This window comes from Haliotis cracherodii, unplaced genomic scaffold (assembly GCF_022045235.1).
Source record: "Haliotis cracherodii isolate W230 unplaced genomic scaffold, xgHalCrac1.p SCAF_6, whole genome shotgun sequence".
Classification (NCBI taxonomy): Eukaryota; Metazoa; Mollusca; class Gastropoda; order Lepetellida; family Haliotidae; genus Haliotis; species Haliotis cracherodii.
In genome coordinates this window covers 13,825,787-13,845,087 of record NW_027266319.1, presented here as the reverse complement: position 1 = coordinate 13,845,087, position 19,301 = coordinate 13,825,787, and the positions used below count along the sequence as shown (strand labels likewise).

The 19,301-nt window shown below is 39.9% G+C and overlaps 1 protein-coding gene across 1 annotated transcript in view; it reads left to right on the top strand.

Moving 5' to 3' along the window:
* Positions 1 to 559: 559 nt before the first annotated feature.
* Positions 560 to 19,301, top strand: part of LOC139446261 (protein MON2 homolog) — an 84,008-nt gene continuing 65,266 nt past the window's right edge. Inside the window, exons 1-10 of the mRNA XM_071227613.1 lie at positions 560 to 1,032; positions 3,163 to 3,226; positions 5,111 to 5,238; positions 7,780 to 7,911; positions 10,007 to 10,139; positions 10,754 to 10,854; positions 13,169 to 13,294; positions 14,384 to 14,578; positions 17,625 to 17,749; positions 18,368 to 18,495. Of these exons, the coding sequence (XP_071083714.1) occupies positions 916 to 1,032; positions 3,163 to 3,226; positions 5,111 to 5,238; positions 7,780 to 7,911; positions 10,007 to 10,139; positions 10,754 to 10,854; positions 13,169 to 13,294; positions 14,384 to 14,578; positions 17,625 to 17,749; positions 18,368 to 18,495 (1,249 nt within the window). The 5' untranslated portion in view covers positions 560 to 915. The remainder of the gene's footprint in view (positions 1,033 to 3,162; positions 3,227 to 5,110; positions 5,239 to 7,779; positions 7,912 to 10,006; positions 10,140 to 10,753; positions 10,855 to 13,168; positions 13,295 to 14,383; positions 14,579 to 17,624; positions 17,750 to 18,367; positions 18,496 to 19,301) is intronic.

Below are 19,301 nucleotides of genomic sequence, written 5' to 3'. Positions count from 1 at the left end.
GACACACGTGGGTACCATATGGACAGACGCAAATCAACAATTCAACGATGTGTTTTCAGAATGATGTTTATTAAAGGTTTAAAAAATGCCCAATAAAATGGACCCAAGGGATTAAAAATATATTCATTTGAATTCCCTTAGAAAAATATCAATTACCTAATGTGAATGATAACGTGAGTCAAAACTCAATGAAAACAAAATAGCTGGAGTCCTGTACAATCATAGAAGCCATTGCATCGGGTCAGTTAAGGTAATTATGAACTACTAAATGGATATGCACACTGTGCATATTGATCTAACACAGTAATCGACAAACAGTATTGCTGGTATTGCCAAGCTCCACCATATTCTTGATATTTCAACAGCTGTTTCAAAAATGATATGTATATTGTTCCTTCCTGTCAATATGATATTTCTGTCACAACGCTGCGAATAACACATATTAGATGGCATTGACATTTTAAAACGTTTCTTGTGACTATTTGGCGAATATTTTGACACAAGTTATTAGAGTTATCTGCCGTTATTTGTATACAGAGGGCGCGTTTTCCAATATGGCAGCTTCCTTACGAGAGTAAATCTGGAAGACGTGTAACATTTGCATTTTGATGTCACAACTATTATTAGTGGCAGTAGGATAGCACGCTGCCCAGCAATTTTATCGAATTGATTTTAAGTGTCTGTGTGGGAAAATACCTGTGACAATTAATGGTTGTTTGGGAAAAAAAGTGTTTCCATAATTGACAGCTTGACAAACTACGCCTTCCTGTGTTGTCTGCTAGAGAACGTGTGACCGGTGTTTTGGAAGTTCAACAAGTTGTTACACCTCGTGGAGATAAATATTCTGTCTGTAACTACATGTGAGGCTAAGTTACCTTACCGCTGTCATAAAGCAATTTGATAAGTTGGATCAATATGGCAAGTCGAGCAAAAAGCGACCCAGCAGTGGCCAAAAAATTGCTGGAAAATCTGCAGAATGACTTACGAACTTTGTCTTCAGAGAGTAAGAGGAGACACCCGGAGGTGAAAGAGGTACGCTATTAAAAACATCATGTGGGAAAGCGTGCAACTGCTCTTAATCAGTAACCAGACAAAATGACTTTTCAGTATGGCAAATGGTGCTTCTCAGCATGGCTAACCTAAACATGAAAATGTCCTTGGTGTGATTTTACAGTCAGTTCGCCACCCAATCGTATAATAAAAACTACATATCACTCAGGAAAAATATTAAGAATTGCAAAATAATTATTTACGCATCTCGCTTTGATCCTTATCATGCTTATGGTTAGTTGTGTTAGGGCAGGTTACCCCCGACTCTATCCTCTGAATTGTTGAATTTAGGGCTGGGATGGGTAACACAGGTACCCGGGTCGGGTGGGTACTGAGTAGGACCCGGGTACCCACAGGACTACCCGGACCCGTGGTTAGTCATGTGATATATTGTTTAATGACCAAAATTATCTAGAACTCTATGGTTTCGCTACTGTTTTTCATATGGTTGAATAAAGATATAACTTAATTCAACTTCAGTGTATAAATGACCAGATTGTTTAATACATGTATCTTAATACGTTTTGCCAGGGCTATGCTAAAAATGTTCCCATTCAGACATTTTGAGACATCTCCTGAGACCTACAGTGGGTACCCGGGTAGGGTCGGGTAATAGGGGGGTGGGTACCCGGGTAGTAAATTTGGACTCGCCCCAGCCCTAGTTGAATTACGCCCAGATCAACAGTGCTATTTCACACAATTTGTAATGTTGCTGTATAATTGTTTAGAGTCCACTGACATGAGTCCATGAGTTACATAGAACCCTACTGAAGATTGTCCTTTAGACATGCTAGAAATGTACTAGTAGTGCTCCAGAGTCAGGTTCCAACTTTTCAGACCATATCTAGATGTGTCAGTAATTAATGTAAAACTGAGACACTGTTTCTGTGCAGAGTGATCATTAACTGCTGTTTTGGTAAAACTTAAAGAAGCTGTGTCTCACTTATTCAGGGAACCTACTGTTTCTCAGTTACTGATTATCATATAGATAATTGGGTATTAGTTGAGTGAATACTTGTACCCAGTAGTTTGTAATGGATGGAATAAAATGAATTGTAAATCATCATTTCTAGTGATGTTTTATCATAAATTTCATGTTTTCATTGACCAAATTTGGAAACGGCAAAACAAGAACACAAACTCCTATTGCCACCATGACCATAACACAAGAGGGGCAGTCGAGTAGCCTAGTGGTTAAAGCGTTCGCTCGTCACGCCGAAGACCCGGGTTCGATTCCCGACATGGGTACAATGTGTGAAGCCCATTTCTGGTGTCCCCCGCCGTGATATTGCTGGAATATTCCTAAAAGCGGCGTAAAACCATACTCACTCATAACACAAGATGTGCAGTAACGCAGTGTGCATGTAAAGAGAAGTACCTGCACTCTCTATTGGATCACATTTTTTTTAAATATTGTAGCATTTCACTGCCAGGGTCGTGTGAGATGCAGAATATTTAAGGATTTGTTTACAATAGAAATGAAAATATATATAACGTGCAGCAGACCTTATGATGATGCGGGTGGTGCCTAAGAACCAAGACTATTGTATTTTTAGCCTTGTTGACTAATTGTGTAATTAAAAATACTTCAAAGTAAGGTGATATATGACACATGTTGGGAGCGAATGATCCTTTTGATTTTTCAAAAAGACTTTATCATCTTCTTTTTAGAAGATCGATTAAACATGTCAACAAAATAAGTTTATTTATGTTTCCGAAAATTTGTAACACATATGACTAGAAAAAAGATCTTGTCATCCATCAACTTCTAAGTAATGCCTCTCAAACAAGAAAAAAGATACTATCAAAATGTCTAATCCAACATGTGATAATGGTACATAAAATGTTTTGCATCACAGTACCAGGGTTGAGATATATATCCTGATTGTGCTGTACTTTTTGTCCAGTTATCGTTTATTTTCCCATCTGTATGAGAAATGGTAAACTCACTTAATTTGTTTCAACAAAATATTATTACTATTAAGCTTGACCGTTTTTAAGAGGTTTCTTTGAATATGAGACTTGAACCAACCTGAAAGTTTCTCCTTCTTGTCCCAGATGTATTTGTGTATGTATGGTCTCATACTGTAATATTTCCTTTTCAAATTTCAGGCTGCTGAAACCATTCAGTTGAAGTTAAGGACGATTGTATCCAAGAATGAAAACCTAATTACAGGTTGGTAATTTCACTATATTTCAGCTTTGATGTTAGGGATGCCACAATTCATTGATGCATCTTGAATTATTTCCACCTGATGCAACTACATGTATTTATATTTAAATTCTGTGTTGATTTGCCGAAAACTAAATATTTTTCAAAGTTTTGCAAGATTCTCTTTTACCTGTCATTCCAAAAAAAAATGCTAGATCTGATTGTATAAAGCTATTACAACGAGCCTGTACTGAACCATCATGCAAAAATCACACTAACTAGTTGATGGGCACAACTTAATGTTTGTTTGGGGGGCACTGGTGGCCCAGTCGTCTAAGGCGCCGCGATTTGCTGTGCAGAGTTGCGTCCCTTGGGCATGCCAGAAACCTATTATTGTGGGTTCAATCCTGGTTCGCCCCGATTATGTTTCTAGGTTTGTCAGCACCATACCCGTGCTCGTGGGTTTCACCGAAGTGGTAAACGTCTGAGACCCGCATCACTTCGGGCTTTCCTCCCACATTAAGCTGACACGCCACGATATAAGTGGAATACTGTTAAAAGCGGCGTTAAACCCAACTCACTCACTGATGTTTGCTTGTTGTTTAACACTGCACTCAGCAATATTCCAGCTATTTGAAGGCGGCCTGTAAATAATCGAGTCTAGACCAGCCAATTCAGTGATTGATATAATGAGCATCGAAGCCACGAATTGGGATACAATGACGCATCAACAAAGCCAGCGACCTGACCACCCGATCCCGTTAGTTGCCTCTTATGACAAGCATAGTCGCCTTTTACGGCAAGCATGGGTTGCCGAAGACCTACTGAACCCCGGATCTTCACTGGTCCACAACTTAATGAAACATGTCACACAAACAGTGCAGATAAAGTAACATGACTTTGATAAATGTTTAGTGTTTTTCTCCAGTTGCACAACAGGTTTGCCAACATCCTGGTATTGTCTGTATCATGCCACAAACATAAATTTATTGAACGCCACTAAAAACTACAGACCAACCTGTCTACCCTATTTTTGGATGAACTGAATTAGGAAATGCACATAATCTTTCAGTTTCATATCAAGTGGTTTCATGCACTTGAAAACCCTGATGTTGGTTTTAGGAATTGTTTAAAGTGTGAAGGTTGATCGTCAGTTTGAACAACGTTGAAAAACCAATTGATCATTGATCAAACATGCATGATAATAAAAAAATCATTCATTGAGAGCAATGAACCTTAACATCTGACATAAAAACGATAAATAGAAAAGAAAAACTCTTAAATGGTCATTCGCTTGACTTTGCAACACAAACACGTCTAGTAGGAAACAGTCACATTCCGCCATCTTTTTGCTTGAATGTTGCTGAGTGTGGTGTTAAACAACAAAGAAAGAAAGAAACAAACAAACTAGAAAACAGAAGCAACAAGCCATGAAACGTTTGGCTTTTATGATTTTTAACATGTCAGACTCAATTTAATTCACTACAGGAAAGACCCGTGAAGATCCGGGGTAGAATAAGTCTTCAGAAATCCATGCTTATCGTAAGATGCAACTAACGGGATCAGTTTGTATGCTCGCTGATTAGGTTGATGCATGTAATCGCATCCCAATTGCATGGATCGATGCTCATGATGTCAATCACTGAATTGTCTGGTCCCGACTCGATTATTTACAGACCGCCGTCATATAGCTGTAATATTGTTGAGTGTGGTGTTAAACAACAAACAAACAAACAAACACTATAGTAAACTAATGTGGTTTGAAAATAATTGATTACAAATATCGTGTAGATCCCTTGGTTGGAAACCATTAAATCATTGATGAAATCAATTAATTGGAACCAAACACTCTCTGACATTTAACCAATTGACCATGTTGTTTCAGTTGTTAATATTGTTATATTTTAGGCCTGATTCCAGCAAGTTCAGACATTGTGCATCCGTTTGTCCTGGGCTGTGAGACGAAGAGCCCCAAGCTGGTGCACCAGGGTCTGGTTGCCGTGCAGCGACTTATATCTCATGAGGCCATATCTACAGTAAGTGGAGCATTGGCATCAATAATTCAGTTTAAGTATGCAGCCTTAGGAAGTCGATCTAAAGACTAGTCCAGAGGTACACAGCTTCTCGAGGCAAGCATGTCCACTAGCCTACATCAAAGCCTAGTTTCTACCCTTGCCAAATCAAGGCCACTTTTCTTGGCTCGACCCTGGCGCCACTTCGCATAAATCGTTGTGCCCCTTGTAATGAAAATGCTATATCCAATCAGATTGTTGTTCTTTTTTCGAATATCTTCACATATATGGTGATAATGAAAACATTCACGATTTCATCCCTGACACAAAAACAAAGGCAAACATTGGCAGGTTTAAAGATGAAGAAGACGTATTCGTGTCATCAAAGACAAGCAGTGGTAAATCAATTTCATACGACGGTGCACCAGTCATGGATTTTGATTTTGTGAAACGTTCTCTGATTGGACTATCGATGTATGTGATAGTCCAATCATATTTTGCACAGGAAAGTGGGCTTTGATAAAAAGGCTAGTGGACGCTCTCAGGAAGATGCGAGGAACAGTGTAAACCTTATCTCACAGGTCTTCAGGGTGGTCGGGTAGCCTAGTGGTTAAAGCGTTCGCTCGTCACGCCGTAGACCCGGGTTCGATTCCCGACATGGGTACAATGTGTGAAGCCCATATCTGGTGTCCCCCGCCGTGATATTGCTGGAATATTGCTACAAGCGGCGTAAAACTATACTCACTCACTCACTCACTCACTCACTCACTCACTCACTCACTCACAGGTCTTCAGAGTTTGTAGTTAATACTGCTAAAGGAGACAAACGTGTTTACTACGTTTACATTAGCTGTCAGTTTTATTCTGTTTCAATGTGTAGCAAAATTTAACCATTTAGAACTGGTTCAGAATTATAGCCCTCAAATGCTACTAGTCAATGAGGACCACCATCATTGGAATTTTACTTGTCCTCACTGTGTTTTTAATTTGGAGGTTTTGAACGTACATTTGATACCTGCAAATTGCATTCAGAATCGAACACAATGGCGCAAGGTTTCAAATTTGAAAGATTTACAGGTTTCAAATTAATCTTTGAATGACGTTCAGAAGTGATACACATAAGAGAGAGAATTTATGGATTCAACTTCTTTATTATGAGAAACATGTTTCAGAGTATATGCGACCCGTTAAGATCGGGGATAGAACAGGTCTTCAGCAACCCATGCTTGCTGTAAAAGGCGACTATGCTTGTTGTAAGAGTCAACTGGCGGGATCGGGTGGTCAGGCTCGCTGACTTGGTTGATGCATGACATCATATCTCAATTGTGTGGATCTATGCTCATGATGTCAATCACTGGATTGTCTGGTGGTTATTTACAGACCGCCGTCATATAACTGGAATATTGCTGAGTGCGGCGTTAAACAACAAACAAACAAACAAACAAACTAACAGATTATATGCTTACTCCTTCATCACCTGATGAAACGTTGTGTTCCTCGTAATAAAGAAGTTGAATCCGTAAATTCTGTCTCTTATCAAAGTAAAGTTCGAACCTCTACCTGAAAACATACTGTCTATCTCCATTTTAACATGAAAAATCACAAAACAAACACGATTTATCTGGTTATAGTGGAATGATAATTGATGTGGTATTGGTTAAACCGATATTTACTGAAGGTTGAAAAGGGGAACACAGGGATCAGTGAAGATTGGTTTTTGCCTTTATATGCCTAACCCATAATTTTCACCTTAATACTTGAACCTCAATAATGGGGTAGACATGACGTAGTACATGATGGAGAAGCATCAAAAGTAAAGCTGTGTTGATGTTGCTGAATTATTTTCAGTGCTGTAGCCAGCCGTGGGACTCCCCCCTAGATTTTTTATAAAAAACATTTTTCCTTGTGTAAGTTAACTTGAATAAGAAATGAATAATCATATTTGCCCCCCCTGTCAAAAAAAGTTAACTACGGCCTTGATATTAATTACTTGTATTTGTTCATATTGCCACACTTGCAGTAAATATTGTACGAACCACAACATGCTATTAGTAAAGGTGTGAGGTATTGCCGGCATATTGAAGTACATTCATTCCACGATACGTATCACAATATCATTTTTTTCCCCAAGATGGCTGCGTATTTATTGAATGGGTAAACATTATGTTGTACTAGCATCTTGTTTTGTTCCATTTATGAACTTCAGTTTATACCTTAATGTATCAGATTGCTTCTGAATTCAAAATTTAGAATTATCCAATATATCATGATATGTATGGCAATACAGCCTTGTGCATTGCAAAATATCATGATACTCTTATACCTCCAATACCCATCCCCAGCTATTAGCAATGTTAATGAAGTAAGATCAGCATTTGAAATTGCAAACTGTGGCAGGTTTGCATAAGAAGTACGTCTGCATAATTATTTACTTTTGCGGTAGTGCGGTCACAAGCAAAGTCATGGTCTAACATTTGCTATGATACTGAAGGCAGACCAGACCAATCAGAATGCAGAATTCTAAAGGTACTTGTTATTAAGAATGTCCGTTGTTTAACCGTGTAGGCTGCAGCAGACAGAATCATCACCATGCTGTGGATGTTGATGGAGGGAGGGCTGGAGGAACTGAAGCTACTGCAGACCGCCATCTTGTTGATCACTACCAACTCTGTGGTTCAGCATGATGCACTGGCTAAGGTAGGTCGTCCAGAGATTGCATCCTCAGTCTGTGTCAGTAATTGGACTGCCTCCAGTGGATAGAACATCTGGAAAACGGAAACTTGATGTTTCGATCACCAGCTACCTCCTACCAAAAGTCATCAAATGATGGTACTTGTTGTTAACCTGCCTGACATTGGGCGTTAAGAAGATAAAACAAGGTCTGTTTGGAGTCAGTATCCTGTGTCTGAGTGGGGTGTTCATGTTAAACCCTGGCATGGAATCTCAGTGGGCTAACAATATGAAACCAGCTTTAGTCCAGACTAGTACAAGCAGACACAAACACACAAGTGCATGCACGGGGGGCATGGGTGGCCCAGTTGTCTAAGGCGCCGTGATTCCCTGTGCAGAGTTGCGTCCCTTGGGCACGTTGAAAACCTATGATTGTGGGTTCGAATCCAATTTCGCCCCGATTATGTTTCTAGGTTCGTCAACACTATACCCATGCTCGTGGGTTTCACCGAAGTGGTAAATGTCTGAGACCTGCATCACTTCAGGCTTTCCTCCCACATTAAGCTGACACGCCGGGATATAACTGGAATACTGTTAAAAGCGGCGTTACACCCAACTCACTCACTCTCTCCAGTGCATGTACATTGCTGTTTTAGTGCAATAATCTTTTTTACCTTGAAAGGACATAAAACCTCATTTCACCTCATCTCACTGTGCTCAAATTAGTTTGTAAAATCAACAATTACTTTTATAAGATTGATGAATATAATTGTTCTTATTTTCAACTTACTGCATACTGCGTGAAATGGGGACAAGTTTCCTCAGAAACTATACTAAAGTTATTTGAATCAAAGTTAGCATGCCTATATAGGAGATACTTGTCAAGACTGAGTTCGAATATTGGTCCTGACAATTATTTGTTTACAGAGTTATGGCCCTTGCTCCATCTTTTTTAACTTTGTGCGTACTGTGTGAAATGGGGACAAGTTTTCTCAGAAACTACTGAAGTTACTTGAATGAAAGTTAGCATACCTATCTAGGAGGTTTTCTAAAAAAAACTACTGAAATTAGCTTATCTAACAAATACTTATCAAGACTAATTATTTTTTTCCAGCGAAGGAGGGGCCTTTTGTGTTTATGAATTCCACATTTAATCATTTTTTCTGATGACATAAAGCGGCCCAAGTACCAATCTCTTCTTTAGGCTGTAAAGTCTTTTTTTATAGTTTATATTCACTACTTTATGAACCAACAAAATTCTAATGTGCCCCATGGCGGGGATAGTGATAACTCTGTTTTCTTGTCTTAAAGTTCACTGATGGAAATAGGTCAATCGTTTAATGTGTACAACTGATAATTGTTTCCTTACAATCAACATCACATCCTCATGTTTCTGTATTCACACACGATTCTCATGACGTCAATCACTGGATTTTCTGGTCAAGACTCGATAATTTACAGACCGCAGTCATATAGAGTCAAGTCCTGTTAATCCGACATTGTTGGTTGCATATGATTATGTCATATTAACGAGTATGTCGGATAAACAAAATTAGGTATTATCAACGTTCGTGATCGAAAATTGGACAACTACACGATAGATAAAGATTCAAACATGTTGTAACAAAAAAAGGAAAAAGGAAATATTCATATTGTTGTGTTACATTGTTCGGAGAATATGTTTTCTAATCATGCAACCTCTAAAGTTTAACACAAAAGGCAAAGTTTATCTCTGCAGCCGTTTAAATATGCAGCTACTCGCTGACTCCTCTCGCATCAAAACACAGGGCTGTGTACTCGCGGGCAGATGACCACGGAGTACGCTGATCGCCGTGTCGGATTAACCAGACTGATTAATGAGTGATTTCAGCAAATCGTTGCAAATTAGGTGTGTCGGAGTCGGAGTATGAGACTGTCGGATTAACAGGTCTAAACAGTACTGATTTAATCGGTTCCCATCATTTGTGTCGGATAAAGCCGATTGTCGGATTAAAGAGTGTCGGATAAACGAGACTTGACTGTAGCTGGAATATTGTTAAACAACACCAACAGTGTTAAACAACAAACAAACGAACAAACAAATCATGGCATGATCTGACCATGTTTCCTGTTTCCTTGCTAGGCCCTTGTCTTGTGTTTCCGGCTGCATTTCACCAAGGACAGCACCACCATCAACACAGCAGCTGCCACCATCAAGCAGCTGGTCAGCATCGTCTTTGACAGAGTTGTTGCTGAGGACAGGATACAAACAAATGGTAAGCAAGAAAGTTCAGGATGATTTGTCATAACAAATATCCTGATATAATTTTGTTCAAACACATTTCAAGGACAGCTTGCTACGTTTATAACGAATATGCATATAACGAACTAACAGTTATAACAAATGTTTTTTATGGTCCTGGCCATTTGCTATGTATATGCAGTATATATGCTTATAACAAACTACGGTTATAACAAACTAAAATTAGTGATCCCTTTGACTTCATTTTAACTGTAGTTTACTGTTTATCTTCTTAATAGAAATATGCTTTATAGATAAAGGGAATATTAGATACAAGACTCAGTCTCTAAATTTCAATTTGACTGTCATTGGCCATCTTGACACTGGAAAAGATAACTAATTTTGACGATAATTGCCCTTGTGCTATAAATTTACAAAAGATACACACATATTCAAATGCTGTATTTAAGTTTTCATTTTCAGAATCGATTTTGATATCAAATAAGATTTTGAACATTAGAAACATGTAATAGTTTTAATATAAGTGCGTAGAAGCCATTTTGCAAAGAGTTTAAATGTTAAGAGCTTGCAGAGAAATTTTTCATTATTGAAAGCAGGTCGTATACATTTATGACCAATCTGTTGCAGAGCCACTAGAACCAATAAATACTGACGAGCTGAAGGCAGGCAGCAGAACACCTCCCAGGTCACTCAGACCTTGTGCTGGGGACGCATATCTCTTATTCCAGGTTGGATATAAATGAGTCACTAAATAATAGGGGTTCCGTATGGTCCAGCGAACATGTGGTTGTTGTTAGCGACCAGTCTGTGTTTAACTCATTCATTCCTGACCAACTCGTGTTATTCCAGGACAAGCCGAATAGCAACTCGTGCCCCTTTCGTGGCCATTTTTGTGACCGGGTTCCGTCTTAGCGCAAACGGGCATACCTAAAACAATTGTCAACTCGTTGCGTAATGGTTCACATATATTTACCCATATATTACATATAATTCAGGTGCAATATAAAGCACATTTGGACATGTGGAATTATACAGTATGATTGAACACATTTAACTGTGTCTTGGGTATATTTTTAGATGCAAGACATATGTAAAATCAAAAATTATTTCTGAGGGTTTCTTTGACGAAGAACTTGAAATCTGATTGGTTTGTCATATTTTTCGCACATAACATTCATCGATAGGGGGACGAGTCTTCTTGCAGGTTACGGAAAGGGGCGAGTGGTGACAAATGTAACTCATTTTGTGGTGGCACCTGGTCCTCTGTACAGTGCACAGGTCACAAATCAGGGGAAGTTACCAGGGATGAGAATCTTCCACGGATCCGTGGATCTGCTAATTTCCTCCAATTTTAGTGACAACAAATTTGTTAAAATCTGATGGCTTTCCCAATAAACACACCCAAATAATGGACCATGCTCCATTGCAAAGATGTTTCAGCTGAAAAGGAAAACATCAAATCTCATCCCTGAGTTACGTAACCGCGGAGAGTAGGTGGATGGTGCCATATTTGGCAGCTTGACTCCTGAGTTTCTAGGACTTCGGTCCTGCCCCACACTGAAGCACATGTAGCACAAATAATGTCTCCTTAGGCATTTGACTTTGTTCAAAATATACCTCTGTTCACCCAGCTGTAAATGGGTACCAGGTAGGATTAGATTGTATTGTGACTGTAAACCTTCTAGCGCCTCACAGGTAGCTTGGTTTGTCTACTCCCCAGGGAGCTGAGAATGAAACTTGAGAGCACACTGATCCGTGGACTGGGGTAATAATGATGTGGCACTTTGAGCATGCTCTGTGTGGTGGGGAAATATAGTGCATAGCCTTGCTATTATTATGCCATCAGGTATTATTAGTTTTCGTGATCAGCGGTAATACCAGCCCAAGTATATCAGGTAGTGTTATTGTGAAACTTAGTAAAAATGACTAATTATTACTTATTAGAATCAAAGCAGGAATTGATACATGGGTAGGTGTATCAGTATCAACGGATGTCATCACTGAATCATGATGCCACTTCTAAATGTCATCCTAACATGCTGAATAGATAAATCACTTAATAATATTTTGTCAAAAGGAATAAAACACAGAAAAAACTGTCATTATAGTTATGAACACACAATGCCGTTTAGAAAGTGGTCAACATGGTCAAATGTAACAAATTTTATAATTTGGGATAACATTTTCTTTGTAAAGTACAGGTCCTTGAATTTTTTTTGGTCTCATCCGGGATTCGAACCCACACTGCCAGAGTGAGGCACCTAATCGCCAGCACACAAAGTCAGCGGTCTTACCCACTCAGCCACCAAGGCTTCAACAAAATCTGTTGCAGTGTGGGTTCGAATCCCGGATGGGAGCTAACCCAAAAAAGTACTAGGATCTGTACTTTACAAAGAAAGTGTTATTCAAAATATAACATTTGTTACAGTCCTTATAGTCCTTATAGTGCAACACATCAGTTTTACATCAAATACACACAAGTTTTCTTCTACTCAAGTCTCAGCCTCTAAAGCACAGGCGCCTAACGAGTCTCCCTGCTGTAATGAAGCCCGTGAATCAGTCCGGCGCTTACGGAGTAGTGACATCGGTACACAGGGTGTTCAGAGTCCTTTAATGTATGCTTCAGCGACTCTGCGCAAGTGCATGAGAAAGCAGGGTTCTGTATTTGGATTTGTCTGACTGTTAGGCTTAAAAAAATAAAAGAATTAGTTCTCAGGTAATAGTAGGAAAATATAGTGCGTGTGGGCAGTATTTTGGGGGATGGGGGGTTGTAAATAATCAGTTGTAAACAAACAACCTAGGAAAAGGCCCCCCTATATAAATGTATTCCATGATGAGTAAAATACTGGAATACTGTATTTGACTAGCGTTGGACTTGGAATATTTAAAGATTTTTGTGGGGTTTTTTAAAAATAGAAATGGCCAACTTTATGATGATGTGGGCGGTGCCCGAGAAACAAGACTATTATGTTTTTTTGCCTTATATGTGACTAAAAGATATAAATGTACGGATTTCTAACTTATTCTTATATGTTTGCTCAGGACCTTTGTCAGCTGGTGAATGCTGACCAGCCCTATTGGCTGATGGGCATGACGGAGATGACGCGCACATTTGGCCTGGAGCTCTTAGAGTCTGTTCTCACCAGCTACACATCAGTATTCTCAAAGGTACTGTGTTCACACAGCAGGGAGGATTGGCAAATTTTCTAACGAAAAAAGTCTTGACTTTGAAGATCTGACATGATTCCTCGTAACTTTTGCTTGTAAGATGCATCTTACTGGAGCAGGAGGTCGAGCCGGGTGAGCCGGTTAATTCTGTGTTATCATACCCTTATGGTGTGGGATGTTGCTAATAACATCATCTTACTTGTGAAGATACAGGGTAGAATAGGTCTTCAGCAACCCATAATTGCCATAAAAGGTGACTTTGCTTGTTGCAAGAGGCGACTAATGGGATCGGGTGTTCAGGCTCGGCGACTTGGTTGATGCATGTCATCTTATCCCAAATGCATAGATCGATGTCATGATGTCAATCACTGTATTGTCCAGTCCAGACTCGATTATTTACTCGAATATTACTGTTAAATAAAAATAAAACAAAAAATAACATCTATCCGGGGCACAGGTGGCCCAGTTGTCTAGAAAACACAATTCACTCTGCGTCAGTTGGCATGCCAGAAACCTTGGATCATGGGGAGGAATCCCTGGTCACCCCGGTTATGCTTCTTGGTCACAGCAGTGTTAAAATCAACTCACTCTCTCATTTATTTACATGCTGCTTATACTGAACACTTCTGAGTGTGACATTAAAAAACAAACATAGAAAGATTGAGAATATATTTGTTATTTTCGAAATTCAGGAAAAAAAGTCTAAAGTTCAGAAGGAAGTATGTTTTATGTTCTATTAGAGTCATCAAATATTAACTTGCACATGTAACATGTTACAGTTGACCCGTGAAGATCCAGTGTAGAATAGGTCTTCAGCAACCCATGCTTGCCGTAATAGGCAACTAACAGGATAGAGTGGTCAGACTAGCTGATTTAGTTGATGCATGTGATTGTATCCCAATTGCATGAATCGATGCTCATGATGTCAATCACTGGACTGTCTGGTCCAGACTCGATTATTTACAGACCACCGTCATATAGCTGGAATATTGCTGAGTGCGGCATTAAACAAAAAATAAAACAAACAAAGCATGTTGGCCTGCATCATCACTCTTCATGTGTTGACTGATTCTACTCTCTGTTTGCCAGCACCCGGAGTTCAGCTTCATGTTGAAGGAGAAGGTGTGCCCTCTAGTGATCAAACTGTTCTCCCCGAGTCTCAAATATCGCCAGGGCCTCCCGCCAGCCCCCTCACCTGCACCTGTAGAAAAACCATTCTTCCCCATTGTCATGAGGCTTCTCAGGATTGTGTCAATACTCATCAGGGGATACTATCAGTTACTGGTGAGTTGTACTACTACCTCTGTCATACGGCTACTATCAGTTACTGGTGCGTTGTACTACTACCTCTGTCATACGGCTACTATAAGTTACTGGTGAGTTGTACTACTACCTCTGTCATACGGCTACTATCAGTTACTGGTGCGTTGTACTACTACCTCTGTCATACGGCTACTATCATTTACTGGTGAGTTGTACTACTACCTCTGTCATACGGCTACTATCATTTACTGGTGAGTTGTACAACTACCTCTGTCATACGGCTACTACCTGTTACTGGTGAGTTGTACTACTATCTCTGTCATACGACTACTATCAGTTACTGGTGCGTTGTACTACTACCTCTGTCATATTGCTACTACCTGTTACTGGTGAGTTGTACTACTATCTCTGTCATATGGCTACTACCTGTTACTGGTGAGCTGTACTAATACCTCTGTCATACGGCTACTACCTGTTACTGGTGAGTTGTACTACTACCTCCGTCATACGGCTACTATCAGTTACTGGTGAGTTGTACTACTATCTCTGTCATATGGCTACTACCTGTTACTGGTGAGTTGTACTACTACCTCTGTCATACGGCTACTACCTGTTACTGGTGAGTTGTACTACTACCTCCGTCATACGGCTACTATCAGTTACTGGTGAGCTGTACTAATACCTCTGTCATACGGCTACTATCATTTACTGGTGAGTTGTACAACTACCTCTGTCATACGGCTACTACCTGTTACTGGTGAGTTGTACTACTATCTCTGTCATACGACTACTATCAGTTACTGGTGCGTTGTACTACTACCTCTGTCATATTGCTACTACCTGTTACTGGTGAGTTGTACTACTATCTCTGTCATACGACTACTATCAGTTACTGGTGCGTTGTACTACTACCTCTGTCATATTGCTACTACCTGTTACTGGTGAGTTGTACTACTATCTCTGTCATATGGCTACTACCTGTTACTGGTGAGCTGTACTAATACCTCTGTCATACGGCTACTATCATTTACTGGTGAGTTGTACAACTACCTCTGTCATACGGCTACTACCTGTTACTGGTGAGTTGTACTACTATCTCTGTCATACGACTACTATCAGTTACTGGTGAGTTGTACTACTATCTCTGTCATATGGCTACTACCTGTTACTGGTGAGTTGTACTACTACCTCTGTCATATTGCTACTACCTGTTACTGGTGAGTTGTACTACTATCTCTATCATATGGCTACTACCTGTTACTGGTGAGTTGTACTACTATCTCTGTCATATGGCTACTACCTGTTACTGGTGAGTTGTACTACTACCTCTGTCATACAGCTACTATCAGTTACTGGTGAGCTGTACTAATACCTCTGTCATACGGGTACTACCTGTTACTGGTGAGTTGTACTACTACCTCCGTCATACGATTACTATCAGTTACTGGTGAGTTGTACTACTACCTCCGTCATACGGCTACTATCAGTTACTGGTGAGCTGTACTAATACCTCTGTCATACGGCTACTACCTGTTACTGGTGAGTTGTACTACTGCCTCTGTCATAAGGCTACTACCTGTTACTGGTGAGTTGTACTACTACCTCCGTCATACGATTACTATCAGTTACTGGTGAGTTGTACTACTATCTCCATCATACGGTTACTATCAGTTACTGGTGAGTTGTACTACTACCTCTGTCATACGGCTACTATCAGTTACTGGTGAGTTGTACTACTACCTCTGTCATACGGCTACTATCAGTTACTGGTGAGTTGTGCTACTACCTCTGTCATACGGCTACTATCAGTTACTGGTGAGTTGTTCAAGTAGCTGTGTCATGAGGCTAATATCGGTTACTAGCTGTGTCAAAAGGCTACTAGCTGTTAATAATGAGTTGTACTACTAGCTGTGTCACGAGGCTTCTATCTGTTAATGGTGAGTTGTACTACTAGCTGTGTCACGAGGCTACTATCCGTTAATGTAAAGTTGTACTACTAGCTGTGTCATGAGGCTACTATCCGCTAATGATTAGTTGTACTACAACCTGTGTCATGAGGCTACTATCTGCTAATGGTGAGTTGTACTACTAGTTGTGTCATGAGGCTACTATCGGTTACTAGCTGTGTCAAAAGGCTACTATCCGATAATGATTAGTTGTACTACTAGCTGAGTCACAAGGCTACTATCCGCTAATGATTAGTTGTACTACTAGCTGTGTCACGAGGCTACTATCCGTTAATGATTAGTTGTACTACTAGCTGTGTCATGAGGCTACTATCGGCTAATGATTAGTTGTACTACTAGCTGTGTCATGAGGCTACTATCCGTTAATGATTAGTTGTACTACTAGCTGTGTCACGAGGCTACAATCCGCTAATGTAAAGTTGTACTACTAGCTGTGTCATGAGGCTACTATCCAGTAATGGTGAGTTGTACTAGCTGTGTCATGAGGCTACTATCGGTTACTAGCTGTGTCAAAAGGCTACTATCCGCTAATGATTAGTTGTACTACTAGCTGAGTCACAAGGCTACAATCCGCTAATGTAAAGTTGTACTACTAGCTGTGTCATAATGCTACTATCCAGTAATGGTGAGTTGTAGTAGCTGTGTCATGAGGCTACTATCCAGTGATGGTGAGTTTTACTACAAGCTGTGTCATGAGGCTACTATCCAGTAATGGTGAGTTGTACTAGCTGTGCCATGAGGCTACTATCAAGTAATGGTGAGTTGTACTAGCTGTGTCATGAGGCTACTATCCAGTAATGGTGAGTTGTACTAGCTGTGTCATGAGGCTACTATCCAGTAATGGTGAGTTGTACTAGCTGTGTAATGAGGCTACTATCCAGTAATTGTGAGTTGTACTAGCTGTGTAATGAGGCTACTATCCAGTAATGGTGAGTTGTACTAGCTGTGTAATGAGGCTACTATCGTGTAATGGTGAGTTGTACTACTAGCTGAGTCATAAAGCTTCCTACTTTTTGATTCTGGTGAGTTATGCTTTGTCATAATTGTCCATGTGTTGTCATTGTTATACTATCAGGTTCAATGTTTCTCTTCTCGTCCAGGTGACAGAGTGTGAGATTTTCCTGTCGCTTCTCGTGAAGTTCCTGGAACCAGAGAAACCAATATGGCAGCGCAGCCTTGCTCTGGAGGTGCTACACAAGCTCTGTACACAACATGTTCTCATCAAGTAAGTCACCAAGCCCCAAGGGTAATAGGTACAAATGAGTGAGAATGGTTTTACGCCGCTTTTAGCAATATTCCAGCAATTTCACGGCGGGGGACACCAGAAATGGGTATACCCATATTGTAGCCATGTGGGGAATCGAACCTGAGTCTTCGGCGTGACGATCAAACACTTTAACAACTAGGCTACCCCACTGCCCCTGTAATAGGAACTAGGTAAGGGTGTCATCTGACACATTAATATTGTTCAGCCACATATAGTCACAGGAATGTTGTCACTCAGATATTTTTTCAGGGTATAGGGGAGATAACTCATACAAGATTATCTCCCAATGAAGTTGTTGCGTTTGTGGTAGTTTTAACATAAATACACAAATACTGATGCCATTCAATCACTCCAAAAGTTGTATATTGAGGACTAAGTTTTTAATGTGAAGAGTACACGATATACAGCTTTTCCAATGGATGAGAGGTCGGTCACCTTCACTCTATGAAGGTTTATACTCCAATGGACTCACACAAAGTGAAAGTCAATTCTTAATTATATTTTTAATTACAAAGAAAGTGAGGTATAAGTTTAGATGGAATTTATCAGTTTGAGTCTTGTTAATTTCTTTTGCAGATGTTTTTGTGAATCTTATGACATGAAACCACATTCCACAAAGATTTTCCGAGACATCGTCAATGCTGTGGGGGCCTTCATTCAGTCCCAGTTCATGAGCAGTCCGGGTGGCCCTGCAGCCCAGAGCAGTAAGTCAGTCTCTCACTAACACATCATTACGGGAAGGGGCTTTTCCTGAGACATTGACCCTGTCTCACTCCCATGTGAGACGGAGCTCCCAGCATGAGCCCCCAGTACCTCATAAGGACCGAAATATGTTATCAGCTGTGACCTGTTTTATTACTGGAATATTACTCGAATATGACTGGAATATTACTAGAATATTGCTGGAATATCACTGGAATATAAATGGAATATCAAGGTTCACTCCAGGTATTTTGGGCCCTTTATCTCAAAATTTCAAACATTCTAGAGGTACACTTTCCCATACAGCACAGTGTTAAAATGCCCCATTGACTTTGAAAATGTGGGCCTTTTTTCAAATTTAGGGGCTAAAAGCACAAAGCCCCACCCTAGAATTATCCCTGGAATATAAATGGAATTTTGCTGGAATATTGCTGGAATATTACTGGAATATCACTGGAATATTGCTGGAATATCACTGAAATATTATTGGAATACAGCTGACTGCAGTATAAAATGGCCTTCACTCACTCTGTTCAATCATTCACTCACTCAGATTTTTCTGTGTTCAGTTTGAAGTGTAAAGTGGCATCACTGAGGATCCAGTGTTTGAATCCCATATTTGCCCTGATTATTGCATCATACCCATGGGTTTTACCAAAATAGTAAACGTCTAAGACCTGCATTGCTGAGGGCTTTCCCCCTTCATCAAGCTTAAAGGGGAAGTGTACACGCAAAAATCACTTTCTTTCTTTTTCTAAACAAAACGCAATTTTAGAATTAGTTAGTATCTGTGTTTGAAAATATACAC